This window comes from Lucilia sericata, unplaced genomic scaffold (assembly GCF_015586225.1).
Source record: "Lucilia sericata isolate MDLA Ls3-8-SP2 unplaced genomic scaffold, ASM1558622v1 Contig000026F_arrow, whole genome shotgun sequence".
In the NCBI taxonomy this organism is placed as follows: Eukaryota; Metazoa; Arthropoda; class Insecta; order Diptera; family Calliphoridae; genus Lucilia; species Lucilia sericata.
In genome coordinates this window covers 39,610-53,687 of record NW_023994064.1, presented here as the reverse complement: position 1 = coordinate 53,687, position 14,078 = coordinate 39,610, and the positions used below count along the sequence as shown (strand labels likewise).

Sequence of the window (14,078 nt, the reverse complement as noted above, 5' to 3'; positions counted from 1 at the left end):
TTCAATTTCAAAGGAATTAAAAAACTTTGATAATTGCTAATATGAATGTATGTCTATGGATGTACATATTAACATTATTTCAATGGTTTTTGCTTATTTGGACTAATTACTCTATTTGTTTTGCAAACAAATTATTTGAATGTAAAGAAAATAGTAGTGTCCGACCGAACGTTCGGGTACGGGTTCGGAGTTCGGTAAAAAGTGAGGTTCGGTCAATGTTCGGTGTTCGGCGAAATTTTGACCGAACACTGAACGCCGAACTTTTTATAAAATGTTTTTTTATCATATTTTTATATCATCAAAAAGTTTTAAAAATGCTTAAAAATGGACAAAATCGGTTTACATTTGGACATGGCCTCCATATAATGTTCGCTATAGAAAATTACTTATGAACGTTAGTTAGGCTTAAAAATACTAGTATTTTTATGAAATTATACTTAAAATTTTTTATGAACCAAAATTTCATATAAATTGGCAAATTGAAATTTGCGAATTGTGTTAAGTATTGTATATGGGGCATTTCACGTCAAGTGAACCAACTTTTGAAATCGATGTCTTCCGATCGCGATGAAATTTGCACCATACAGTGGACGTCCACTAGTACGAATTATATAGTGTCAGGCCCTTTCGTAATACCGAAAAATTCGTATTATTGAACAACACATTTTGTATGTTTAAATTCAAATAATACACATAAAATATTGGATTTTATTTATTTTTGTTTTATTTTTCATGAAAAATTACATAACGGAACAAAATATAATAAATGTGTATTATTTTAAATAAATTTCTTGTACGTAAACGGGCATAAAAGGGACATATTTACGTATATGAATTGTTAATTTTGAAAGTATCGTGAGTCCAATGGTTGAAATGAGATACAGTGGACGTCCACTAGTACGAATTATATAGTGTCAGGCCCTTTCGTAGTACCGAAAAATTCGTATTATTGAACAACACATTTTGTATGTTTAAATTCAAATAACACACATAAAATATTGGATTTTATTTATTTTTGTTTTATTTTTCATGAAAAATTACATAACGAAACAAAATATAATAAATGTGTACTATTTTAAATAAATTTCTTGTACATAAACAGTCATAAAAGGGACTTATTTACGTATATGAATTGTTAATTTTGAAAGTATTGTGAGTCCAATGGTTGAAATGAGATATGGAAGGATTTAAATTTTAATGTTTTTAAAAATATGTGTGCCAAAGACAATTTGCATGTACATATGTATCTGTTCTGAAATGTATTAAACATGTCACAGTGGGGCAGAATGGAAATTTTTTGGATATAAATCTGGCATTTCTAAACTCGTGCCATTTTTTTGTTTTTCACCCAAATACAAAGATTTCATATTTTCTGAAAGCGCTTGACGAGATCTTGAAAAAACATGCTTGGACATACTACTTATCTCTTATAATATCCGAGTTATAGGCATTTAAAAATTTAGTGATACAAAATTTACCATACCTTGGTCCGCCTTTTTTTGAATACCGGGCATAATTTTGGACCAAATGGACTCAATTTTTTCTTGTTAGTTAGACAACAAAATTTCCAATAATATACAAAAAATTTCAGATCAATATCATTTACAGATCCAAAAATATACGTTTTTTAATTTAAAAATTCAAAAAATTTTAGATTTTTGCCGTTTTTTGCCAAAAATGTGTCTTAACTCTTTTATTAATAAAATAAAATTTTCTTTAAGAACATATAACAATTTTATAGTTTTCTAAAAGGTATCTTTACGCAGAACGCTTTGGCGTAAAAAACTTGTCCTATTTTATGAAAATGTTGCCACTGCGTCCTTCCGAATATGACCTATTTTTTATCAAAACTTCAACTTTGGGCGACATGTTCTAAAATCCCAAAGCTGGGATCAGAAAACTGAAAGCAGTTTTGGAAACCTCAATATGTTTTCTATTTACTCCAAAAGTATTTTCCCAGCCCTGAAAGAAATGTGGACCCTATGGGCAAAAAAGTAAAAGATCCCATTTTTGGGATTTTCATTCCTATTTTTGGGAATTCTCGAACCTTTACAAAAAATTTCAAGCCAATATCTCAATTACATTCAAAAATATGTTCATTTAAATCTGTGTCGTTTAATTTCATCTTTTTCATATTTTAGTATTAAGTATGACAGAACATATTTAAATCTTATATTTACCTATTTTCTATTTGTTTACTTATCTTTATAATTGAAAGGTCCTACTATGCTTAAATTTTCAAAAATGTATAACAATTTTTTATCTAAATTTTTTCGACAGATCATTTCGTTCTGTTTTGTTTATGATCATGTAGGTAAAAATATACAGGTAATGATAATTTCGATTCATTCACTAATAAGAAATATCAATGACTGAATTACAGGTTATAGTAATATAGTCCTAAATGTTAATAGGTAGACAATTCGTATTTTTTTACTTTGGAATACCTGTATCGGAAATGACAAGAATTGGTATATAAGTAAACTTCTCAGATTTTAAGTACCATATTTAATAAATCTACAATGAAGATTACATTAAAGTACGAAGAGTTGTGTTCCGTTTTATGGAGTGTATCTTCAAAAGGGACAGAAAGAATTGAAGACATTTCAAATTATATAAAAACTACATATAGTAGAAAAGTAGACAAAACAGGCATATCAAAAATTGAAAACTTTTTAAAACTTTTTGATGTGAAAAGTAAGTCTGTGGATGGAAATCAAAAGAAATTTCGATTAAAATTTTGTAGTTGGATGGAAACTACTACGGAAATCTCAACTTACAACACATCAACAGGAGCGCCTTGCAAGTCATACGAAGACTTATGTTCAAGGTCAAAAAAAAGAGGGTCACACAAAAACTTTTTTCAATCTCAAATGAGGAAATTGCTGATACATTTAACGAAATGCTGAAAAAGGAAAAGCAACCTATGGATGTCGTACATATTGCAACTATTCTTCCTAATGCATCACCAAAACGACTTAAGCGAATTGTAGAAAGTATACCAACTCCAACATCACAATCAAATTTTACTGAAGAGGAAGCAATAGCGCCTATGTTGGAACTGGGTCTCAGTCGAAATAAGTACCAAATATTAAGGAAAGCTCTGCATGAAAAAGGACACAATATATTACAATCATACAAGGCGATCCAGGAAAAAAACAAACTATCCTACCATCACCTATTACTGTTAATAATGTGGAAGCTTGTATTGATATATAATCTTTGCTCGAAAACACAGCATCAAGAATTGTGTCAGACTTTTCAGAAGACCAACTAAGGAAAATTCATAACTGTGATGTTGTCTTAATGTGTAAGTGGGGATGTGACGGTTTATCAGCACTTCCAGAATACAAACAAGCTTGTGGAAGTCGGACATTAGCAGACTACAAAAGTGTATTTATGTCATCATTGGTGCCATTACGAATTCGTTCATATTCCCTTAATCCATCATCGTCAAGCATCGGAAATTCATTTGAAGATATATGGATCAATACAACTCCGGGTTCAAAAAATTTTTGTAGACCCATTGGAATTGAATATACAAAGGAGTCAAAGAAAACAACAAAAGATTTAGTGGAATATTTAAAAGATGAAATAAATATTTAAAAGATGAAATAAGGAATTCTCTATTAACGTATCATATCAGCTAAGCTTAACAATGATTGATGGAAAGGTCAGCAATGCCATAACAGAAACTTCTTCCTTCTGGAGACGCTCAATATGTAATGAGAAAAAGTCGCAATTCTCAAATATAAACAAAAGCAGAAGTATTAATGAAGAATTTCACCACTTCATGCCAGAATACGATTTTTGGATTACTTTTTACACATAGCATACGACCTCAAATATAGAAGTGTGCCAGAGAATCTTACTAAATCAACAAAAAATAATGAAGAATTGAAAGAACTGAGAGCTGCGGAAAAAAGCAGAATCCAAGAAGAATTTAAAGTTCAGATGGGATTAAACATCGACAAACCACTTCCAAGTTGCGGTAGTACAAATGACGATAATACGGCGAGAAGGTTTTTTCGTGATTTTGAAATTACTTCAAAAATAACTGGAATCGACAAGGAGTTGCTTCGAAGAGTTAACACTATTTTAATGGCACTGAATAGTAAACATAAAATTAATGGAAATCGATTTGGGGAATATACATCTGAAATTTCTAAATTACTTGTATCTCTGTATCCATGGAGGGAAGTAACACCAACAGTACACAAAGTATTGTGTCATGGTCAAATAATAATAATTGAATCGAATATTCTTCCACTTGGAGAGTTAACAGAAGAAGCCCAGGAAGCGAGGAATAGAGATTTTAAGCATGTTCAACTATTCAGCTCAAGAAAATGCTCCAGGCAATCACAGAATGAAGATATTTTTAATAGTTTACTTCTATCTTCTGATCCTGTTCTTTCAACTATGCGAAAAAGATGGATTTGTTATGAAACTCTATCATCTCAAAACAAGGAACATTTAAAGGACTTATATTACCTTCTGGATATGTATACCGATATGACAGATTATTTTATAGAAAATAAGTAGTGTTAGGAATTAACTATATAAGTAGGTTGTAAGAATTAATTGTATTATGTTTAAGATAAACGTTCAAATAAAAAAGGCTATTATACTAACTGATGATATTGTATTAAATTGTGTTTTATATTTCGGTGGGCGGGAAAGGTGGTTTGTGTGGGGTGATTTAGGTGTTGTTGTGCGTGGCTCATAATAAAATTATAATTTTTTATTGTATATACAATGTTATAGTCTTTAATAAAATAATTAACTAAATAATTTTTAAAAATTGTCCAAATATTTTATTCAACACCAAATCTATGTTCTGTCATACTTAATACTAAAATATGAAAAACATGAAATTAAAGGACACAGGTTTAAATGAACATATTTTTGAATGTAATTGAGATATTGGCTTGAAATTTTTTGTAAAGGGTCGAGAATTTCCATATCTAACTAAAAAATGATATTAAGGGATAAATATGGACTAAATTGTTGTAGCTATCTGCGACCCTATTAAAATTTTGATATAAATCATAGTTTTAGAAATTAAACAAATATGTAATATATGACAAAATCTTTATTTATGAACAAAACTCAATGAAATTTTCAACGCTTGTTAAATTTGTCGTTTCAAATAAGAAAATGCAAAAAAAAAATCCCGCAATTCCCAAAAATAGGAATGAAAATCCCAAAAATGGGATTTTTTGCCCGTAGGGTCCACATTTCTTTCAGGGCTGGGAAAATACTTTTGGAGTAAATAGAAAACATATTGAGGTTTCCAAAACTGCTTTCAGTTTTCTGATCCCAGCTTTGGGATTTTAGAACATGTCGCCCAAAGTTGAAGTTTTGATAAAAAATAGGTCATATTCGGAAGGACGCAGTGGCAACATTTTCAAAAAATAGGACAAGTTTTTTACGCCAAAGTGTTCTGCGTAAAGATACCTTTTAGAAAACTATAAAATTGTTATATGTTCTTAAAGAAAATTTTATTTCATTAATAAAAGAGTTAAGACACATTTTTGGCAAAAAACGGCAAAAATCTAAAATTTTTTGAATTTTTAAATTAAAAAACGTATATATTTGGATCTGTAAATGATATTGATCTGAAATTTTTTGTATATTATTGGAAATTTTGTTGTCTAACTAACAAGAAAAAATTGAATCCATTTGGTCCAAAATTACGCCCTGTATTAAAAAAAAGGCGGACCAAGGTATGGTAAATTTTGTATCACTAAATTTTTAAATGCCTATAACTCGGATATTATAAGAGGTAAGTAGTATGTCCAAGCATGTTTTTTCAAGATCTCGTCGAGCGCTTTCAGAAAATATAAAAATCTTTGTATTTGGGTGAAAAAAAATGGCACGAGTTTAAAAATTTTACATGTCGTAGGTACCCTATTTTGAGCCGCCACAGCGCCGTCCCTGGGGCATCTGCAGGGTTCATCTTCAAAACTTAAACTCGAATACTCCTTGGCTACGCTCACGCCAAATTTTATCCCGATCGGATCAGCCGTTTAGAAATGCCAGATTTATTTCCAAAAAATGTCCATTCTGCCCCACTGTGCATGTTCAGATTACATAAAACTTTTATTAGAAACTTGAATGTAATATACCACTTTTAAAAACAATTCTCTAACTTATATAAATATAAATAATTTGTGTAAAATTTGATAATTAATTGAGTATTATAATTGTTTTCACATTTTATAAAAGAAATCGCCAAGAGTCGATTTCAGAATCAAATTGGTAGTGTAGAATCGATCACAAAATAATCGATTTTTTACTTTATGACTTTATACGTCAAGCAACGAAATAATTCAATGCCACATGAAAAAACTAAAAACATTCACACCATTCGCCCAGCATTCGTTGCAGAGTATGAAAGCAAACGAAAGCTTTCGCAAACGTTTATATAATGTACAATATTAATACTAATGTACATGAGCAAAACTAAAACAAATACTTTTGAAGTAAGAAAACAAAAGCAGAAAAGTATTTAATGAAAAATTCATTTAGTGTGTTTGATTTCAATTAATTTTTTATTGTTTTACTACTACTTAAGCTGTCTACACACCATAATATTCAGTAAAACGACATGTCAACATTTTTAAATAAAATTAAAAATATTATAGTGTAGAATCAAAATGTAATAAAACTTACTGAAAATACCCTTCCTGACCTACCCTTCACGAAGGGTAGTCATCTTGTCGCGATGTGAAGGCTTAAGTGCAATGAATCCTATGGGCCATGCTGACGGAGTCAGCTCTGCCCAAGCTGGCTGGCTCCAAGGGGTCACCCTTGTCAGACGGGCCATAGGACGAGCACGAAACTAAGAACTACCCCTCCCAACTGACAGATGTCTGTTTCCCATATTGGGCGGTCTGTCAGTACCCGCTCTATCGATTGTTTTTCCTATCACTGAGATAGGGCAATCGATAGAGCAGTCCGATTGAATCCTTAAAGGATTCATGCACTTAAATGTGCAGTCCGAAACCCATCAAGCGTCTGTTCCATATTGGGCGGCTTGATGGTCTGTCTGATCCCAGAGGGACGGCAGTTTTTGTGTCCTGGCAGTAGGTGAAAAATGCAAATCTCCCCCCCCCCCCAAATGATGTCTGAAGAAGAAAAATGCCCCTCGTATCCGGTTCGGGGCTTGACAATACCCGGAGACCCTATTCCCACAGCGGCGACACCGGGCTGTGGTGAATCGAATGTTACTGGCATCCGAGTTAGACAGGTGGTAGCACCGGGCCTGTCTAATTCGCAAGTTACTGGAGCAACAACAACAACAACAATAAAACCCGCAAGCAGCCGGCCCAAGCTGGCTGCTTGTAAACCAATCCCTCCCACCAAACCTTCAGTTGTGGGAAAGGTCCCAAGCGGTGAGGTACCTCTGCCCGTTGTGGCAAGTACCTCTGCAGCCGCGAGAGCAGCCCTAGCTGATCAAAAGTCAGCCTCTTCCCTGCCTTCGGGTGACAAAAATGTCTCCCATGTGCCACCTTGTGCAAGAGAGGAATCGTCGACCCCGATGTCGGGTTCCTCATCCGCACCTCCCCCTACGCTGGAAAAGTCGTCGAACTCGATGTCGGGCTCTTCCAGCGTACCAGCAGATTCCCAACGGCACAAAACCCCTTCCCGTAGGGCTTTTGCACATCGGCGCGCCGCCGAGCGCATTGTTGAGCGACATGGCGCCAAGCCCAACAATGTATTGTCCAAGGACGAGAAATCGTCTCTTGAATGGGCCAAAAGTATCCTGGCTAGACAACAGGACTCAAATCCTCCAGCCAAAGCAGAAGTGACGAAGTCTGCTGCTGAGGCGCCTAAACGGCAAAGATCAGAGGAAGAGTCCCCTTCGTTGTCAACCATCCAGCCGACGACTAAACGTCCAAAGAAGGCGCAAACTGTCGTCGTTAATAGGCCTTTCAGTGAGGTTGCCAAAAATCCACTGGTAAGGGCTATTATCGACAGGAGCAATAGTGACGGGGCCATCTCTCAAGATAAATGGGGGATCATCCGTCAACGAATGCTAGGGGTGTACTGGAAAATCCTTAAGGAAAATCCAGGACCCGCCCCCCAAAATGATGACGCTGGCTGGTTCCAGGGTCATATAAAACTGCTGGCTTGTTCGAATGAGCGCTCTTAGGACTACGCCCAGTAAAGCGTTGTTTGCCATGCTGAACTGGCTGCCTGTGGATCTTCTTGCTAAACAACTGGCAATGAATACTGCAGCCAGACTAAGTATTACGAATAGATGGAACTACGGTTCCAGTGGTCATGCAAAGATTGTAGATCTTGTACCAAACCTACATCAAGCTATTGACTACCATATTCCGGAACCGTGCATATCGAGGAACTTCCGGTATAGTTTAATCTGCGATTATAATGAATTAGCACCTGAAAGTGTTGGAAGCTTTAATGTATATACAGATGGCTCAAAAACAACTAAAGGTGTCGGCGGGGGCATATTCATTGAAGAATTCGGGACGAAAATCTCTTTCCGACTCAACGACGAATGTACTATTTTGCAGGCTGAAATCTCAGCTATAAAAAGGGCTTCTAATTGGCTTAGGTACTATCGGATATCCAACAGAGATATCAGAATTTATACTGACAGTCAAGCCGCTATCAAATCCCTGATAGGTGTGTATTCTACATCAAAACTTGTCCAAGAATGCCGGGCGTCTCTAAACGAGATGGCGAGATATTCAAGAATTACCCTTATTTGGGTCAAAGGACACGGGGAAACAATTGGCAATAATACTGCTGACATTCTGGCAAAAGCCGGCACGAGGATGACCATACTGGATATTGACCAGTTCTGTGGTGTCCCCTTAGCGGTCATCAAGAAGCAAATACTTGATTACTGCTTCATTTCAGCCCAGGAGCGATGGTCTCAGGAGCACACTTGCTCGATCGCTAGGCTACTGTGGCCTCGTATGGATTCTCATAAAACATCCTACATTTTAGGGCTAAACAGAATATATCTGAGCGCTTTGTTATCAGTTCTTACAGGTCATTCAAAGTTTGGAAACCACGCTAGACGTATTGGTATTCCATATAATGACTTTTGTAGGAGCTGTCAAAATGAAGAAGAAGAGGAAACTATTACTCATTTTCTGTGTAACTGCCCGGCCCTGGAATCGCTCCGTCATCAGGCGCTGGGTTCGTCTCACTTTTCTGATCTATCTGATCTGTCAGCTATTCAACCTGAGTGTATACTAGCATTCTTGAAATTGTCGAAGTGGGTGTGTAACTAAATACACACTATGATTTTTCTGGTAACAGAGTCTTAACTTCTTCGCTATTCTATACTCATCATTCTACTTTCTATATCTGTTTCTTCACTACTTTCTTTATCACTACTCTTCCCCTTCCAAATGTTTTCCCTTAACTTTTCTCTTTACAGACGTTACAAAGGGACCAAATAGGACCCAAGTATAGACTTACTCGTGTTAGTAAGCAGTCTGAAAAACCTAACCTAACCTACTGAAAATATGGATTGAAAATTGAAAATCCAATAATTTTTAAAAATTTTTGGAAAAATTTCAAAACGATTGGATATCTTTGTTTTATTTGAGTTTTATTTTTATTTAAACAAAGAAAAACATAAAAACAGAAACAAATTTCAAATAAAAACAGAAACAAAATAAAAATTTACGTTTTTTCATTGAATTTTTTTCAAATTGAAGTTTAATTTTATTTCAAATCTGATAGTGTAAAACAAAATATTTTTTTATTTGATTTTTTTGATAATCATACCAATTTTAATTTTATTTTGTTTTGGCAGTATGAAATAAAAATCTAACGACTTCTCTCATAGTGTGTAGGCAGCTTTAAAGGTACTTTACATTATGTTATTTTGTATTAATACAAAGTATTATTTGAATATGTATTGTAGTCTGAAAAACTAAAACATTTTGTAGTTTGAAATATAGCTTTTAAAAACTTTTTTTAACATATTTCTTTACAAAATACACAATTTATTTATAGTTTTCTTTTGGATTTTAATTTGTAAATTAACTTTCTTTTATTTTACATCATAATATTCGCTATAATCAAGGACCGTAACAGTTATAAGTTATATCAAAAAAGTTAATTTATAACAGTTATTTTGTGACTTTAAAAATAAAAATCCATCTGAAAAAGTTATTTTTCAACCTAAAAATAAAAATTCAAATGAAATTTTAAAAAAAGAGTTTTATTTTTCCGTCATAAAATAAAAATTAGCTTTGTTCCTTTACTTGTCAAGTTTGCAAGTTTTTACCAGAAATTGTAAAAGAGAACAAATTTGAGCAATTAAAATTATTTTCTCTTTGCCAGAACTTTCAGGTTTTAGCCAGAAAATTTTTTCCTGGCAAATAGAAAAAAAAATTGTCAAATAAATTATTTGTTTAAAAAAATACATTGAAAACAAAAAATGTTTGATATTTTTGATTTGTTTTAATAAAAAAAAGTATGTGTGATTGTAGTTTTTCAATTTTATTTTAATTTCAATAGAAATTTTTATGAATAAACTTCAATACAAATTTATTGAAAGAGAAATTTTGTTTTTTCTGTTCCCGTACTTTTTATAAGTACGAAGAGAAAATTCATTAATTCTCTTTAGCCAGAAAAGTTCTGGAACAAAGCTATTATTTGAGGAGTTTTATTTTTTCCGTCAGAAAATAAAATTCAATTTCCATAATAATGCCTTGCGAAGAAATTAAAAAAGCTTATGTTCAGTCACAAAAGAAAAAATTACCATTTGCCGTTTTTGATCCATATGTTTTCAACGTCGGCACAAATCAAGTATTTAATGGACTTGGTCAGATATACTCAATAAAATAAGAGACTGAAAAAATATACATATGTATAAAAACATTGTTTAATTTTGTGATTGTTAAAACAAAACTCCCTAAATGAGTTTTATTTTCTGATGGGAAAAATAAAACTCCTCAAATAATTGTTATTTTATGACGGAAAAATAAAACTCATTTTTTAACTGTTTCAATCAGACTTTTATTTTTCCGTCAAAAAATAACTGTTATTTGTGGAGCTAAGATCGTGTTTTAAAATCACCATATGTTCTGAAAAAGTACTTCAATACGAGTATATTGGTATATAATAGTATAGGTCTACGATGACACCAATATAGAGATTTTTTTGTTAAAAATTTCAGAATAACTGTTATTTACAGTTATAATCCTGGTTATAATCCATTTGAAATTGAAAATAAACCAAAAAAATAGGTTTCATAATACATGAAAATTGTTCAATACAGTTTGACAACAAATTCGATTTTGTATTAAAGATAACGAAACTCTGACATTATTACAAAGTATTGTAATTTAAAACCCCCTTTAGAGTTTATAAAAAAAACAACTTTTGGAGAAACCGGTTTGTCGGTTAACCAAAAATTGACTATTTCTAGAAAACCGGTTTGTCGGTTAACCGAGTATGAAAAAACCGTTAAACATATTAAATCAACTCATCCATGGACAATGTGAAAATAATATTTAGTTAGATTAACATCAATTAAACTAATTTAGTTTATATATATCTGGTACATGCATCCAAGAAATCATTACTAAAATCGGAATAATTATTTAGGATAGTACAAAATATGTATAGTTATATTGATTTTTGTAGGAATACTAGAATAGTTAACATATTATGAGCCCCAAAGTGTTATTCTGATAGATTTCAACCATAATAAGCTTCGTCCTGGTGATAAAAAATAAAAATTTCATCAAATCATCTAGAAAATTGCTGGATACATTTAAACCTATTTAAATAGATAATGACAAGAAATATTTCTGCAGAATGTTTGTTCCACATACAACAGTCCGGCGGAAGAACGATTTTTCCGTGGCCTACTGACAAAAAATGGTTTCGCTATTAATAAATATTCAACATAAAAGTTTCTCTATGGAAAATAAATAATTTTTAAAATATACTCATGGCGTATCACACTGGTTTTACTACCTGTTTTTTTTTATTTTTTTATTTTATATCTGCATTTAATACGCATAAAATATTTTTAACATTTATGCAAAAAGTTTAGGATTATATTCATAAACAAGAAAAATTATATTAACATTCTTATATAAATGTCATAATGCTTTAATCGTTTTCTGTAATGTTTTCTGACTGAAGCCTAATACTCATTGCAATAAAAAAAACAAACAAAACATACAATTTTATACTAAAAATTACAAATACCTATTTTAAAACGGTTAAACGATCCACAAAAAAGGGATAATCAAGTTAACCGAAAATCAATATTTTCAAAAAATCGTTTCACGAAAAACAAAATATGCATTAAAAACCAATTTTTCGGTTAACCACATATGAATGAACAAAACCTTTTAAATTTACTCAATAAAGTCTTTATAATGAGCAAAACAATCAGCAAACGTTTGCGAAATTTATATGAATTTCGGAAAGTCTAACCTTCATTCCATAAATAAAAACATGGTAAAATTGTTAAGTTAATTTGTTCTTACAACTTATTCAATCAGCATACCAATCATTTAGTATTCGTTGCGTTTGAGAGAATTCGTTGACATTTACAGAAGACAAGCAATATAAGCATCATTTTTCGTTACACTCATTTGTTTTGAATAGTGCCGTGCATTGCATTATTAAATTGGTGCATATTGTCATTTTATTCCCACAAAAAGTATATTTTTATAGTGTTTTGATAAAAGTGCCGTTACTTCACAAATCCACCGAAATAACGGATATATATTTATTATTCCTGTCGGTTCATGAATAGGGAAAATATTGGATATACATATATATAAAAACTTAAAAGATCTATAACTCCAAAACTAAAAATTTGTTGACCAAAAGACATATCATAAATGATTTATTTTTGAAAAATTATAGAATTAAAGGTAAACTTTTTCAAAATTGGAGACTTATACCCAATGTATTTTAGTTCCCAACTGTACAAACGACATCCTAATAACATCTAAAAATAAGATTACGTAGGTATTGTCAATTTTATAAAACAAAACAGCTACTATTTTGAAATGCCAAAAACCAGTTATTTTACAATAAAATTGACTAGATAGTAAAATGTTTATACATACATGATGACATCTTCTTTTTTGACTACAGCCGTTGCAATCCCACCAATTATACACCATGGATTTACAGTAATATTTTGTACATGAACCTTGCATCCAGCTAATTTTGCAGATTCTTGAAAGCCGGTAGCAATCATTGGCATTATTATATTTCTTTCCTCTTCTTTTAATTCTTCGGGAGCTGTCATAATAAGGTTAAGTTTGTCAATATCAGTAACGCCTACGGCGTAAACATCACTAACTACATTGGCTAATGCGATTTTCCCCATTACATGGGGATCATCTACTAATGGGTAAAAAAAGTCGACCGTTTGTATAAGTGAAATATTTTTATATTTTTTTAGGGGCACTACTGCGCAATCCATTCCTGAACCTAAAATATAACGATACATATTGGGTCTTATTATATAATTAACTTTTATATTATTATCTTGCTCACCAATATAATCTTCTTCATTATTTACTTTTCCTTGTAAGTTGGTCGATTGTATTATTTCTGTTCCCTGAAGATACTTTAGCAAAGTATCTTGGGGGATTTTACAACCTCACCCTCGTAACGTAGAAAACTTCGTTAGTTGAAAATCTGGCCTAAGGCCATACTTTCTAGGATCGAACATGTTGCTTTAATTATAACTTTCGTCACCTAAACAGAATTATTTTTCTGGGGTCTAGACAGATAAGAACTTCACCACAACTTTACACTGCGCTATAAGTATACTTTGTGCTATAAGTGACAGAACCAGTGTTGCCAGAAAAATGTTGACTTATGTCCCCAATCTTAAGCTTGATGCCCCCAAAAATCCCCATTTTTAAATTGAATTCCCCACGGTTTTCCCCAAAATTTGTTCATGAAAAACCCTCATGTCCGTCCGACACAAATATTTTCCATTGATAGGCACTGTTTGGTATTTAAGAGGCGCAATATCGGAATTTGATTTCGAATATGGCACCGGAATACAATTAAAACAGCATATATTAATTAAGCAGCAA

At 32.3% G+C, this 14,078-nt stretch overlaps 1 protein-coding gene across 1 annotated transcript in view; it reads right to left on the bottom strand.

Moving 5' to 3' along the window:
* The window catches only part of LOC119609959 (selenide, water dikinase 2), a 69,950-nt gene extending 56,118 nt beyond the window's left edge, over nt 1–13,832 (bottom strand). The window contains exons 1-2 of the mRNA XM_037965020.1: nt 13,528–13,832; nt 13,092–13,461 (exon numbers count right to left, since the gene is read on the bottom strand). Of these exons, the coding sequence (XP_037820948.1) occupies nt 13,092–13,461; nt 13,528–13,705 (548 nt within the window). The 5' untranslated portion in view covers nt 13,706–13,832. The remainder of the gene's footprint in view (nt 1–13,091; nt 13,462–13,527) is intronic.
* Nucleotides 13,833–14,078: the final 246 nt, after the last annotated feature.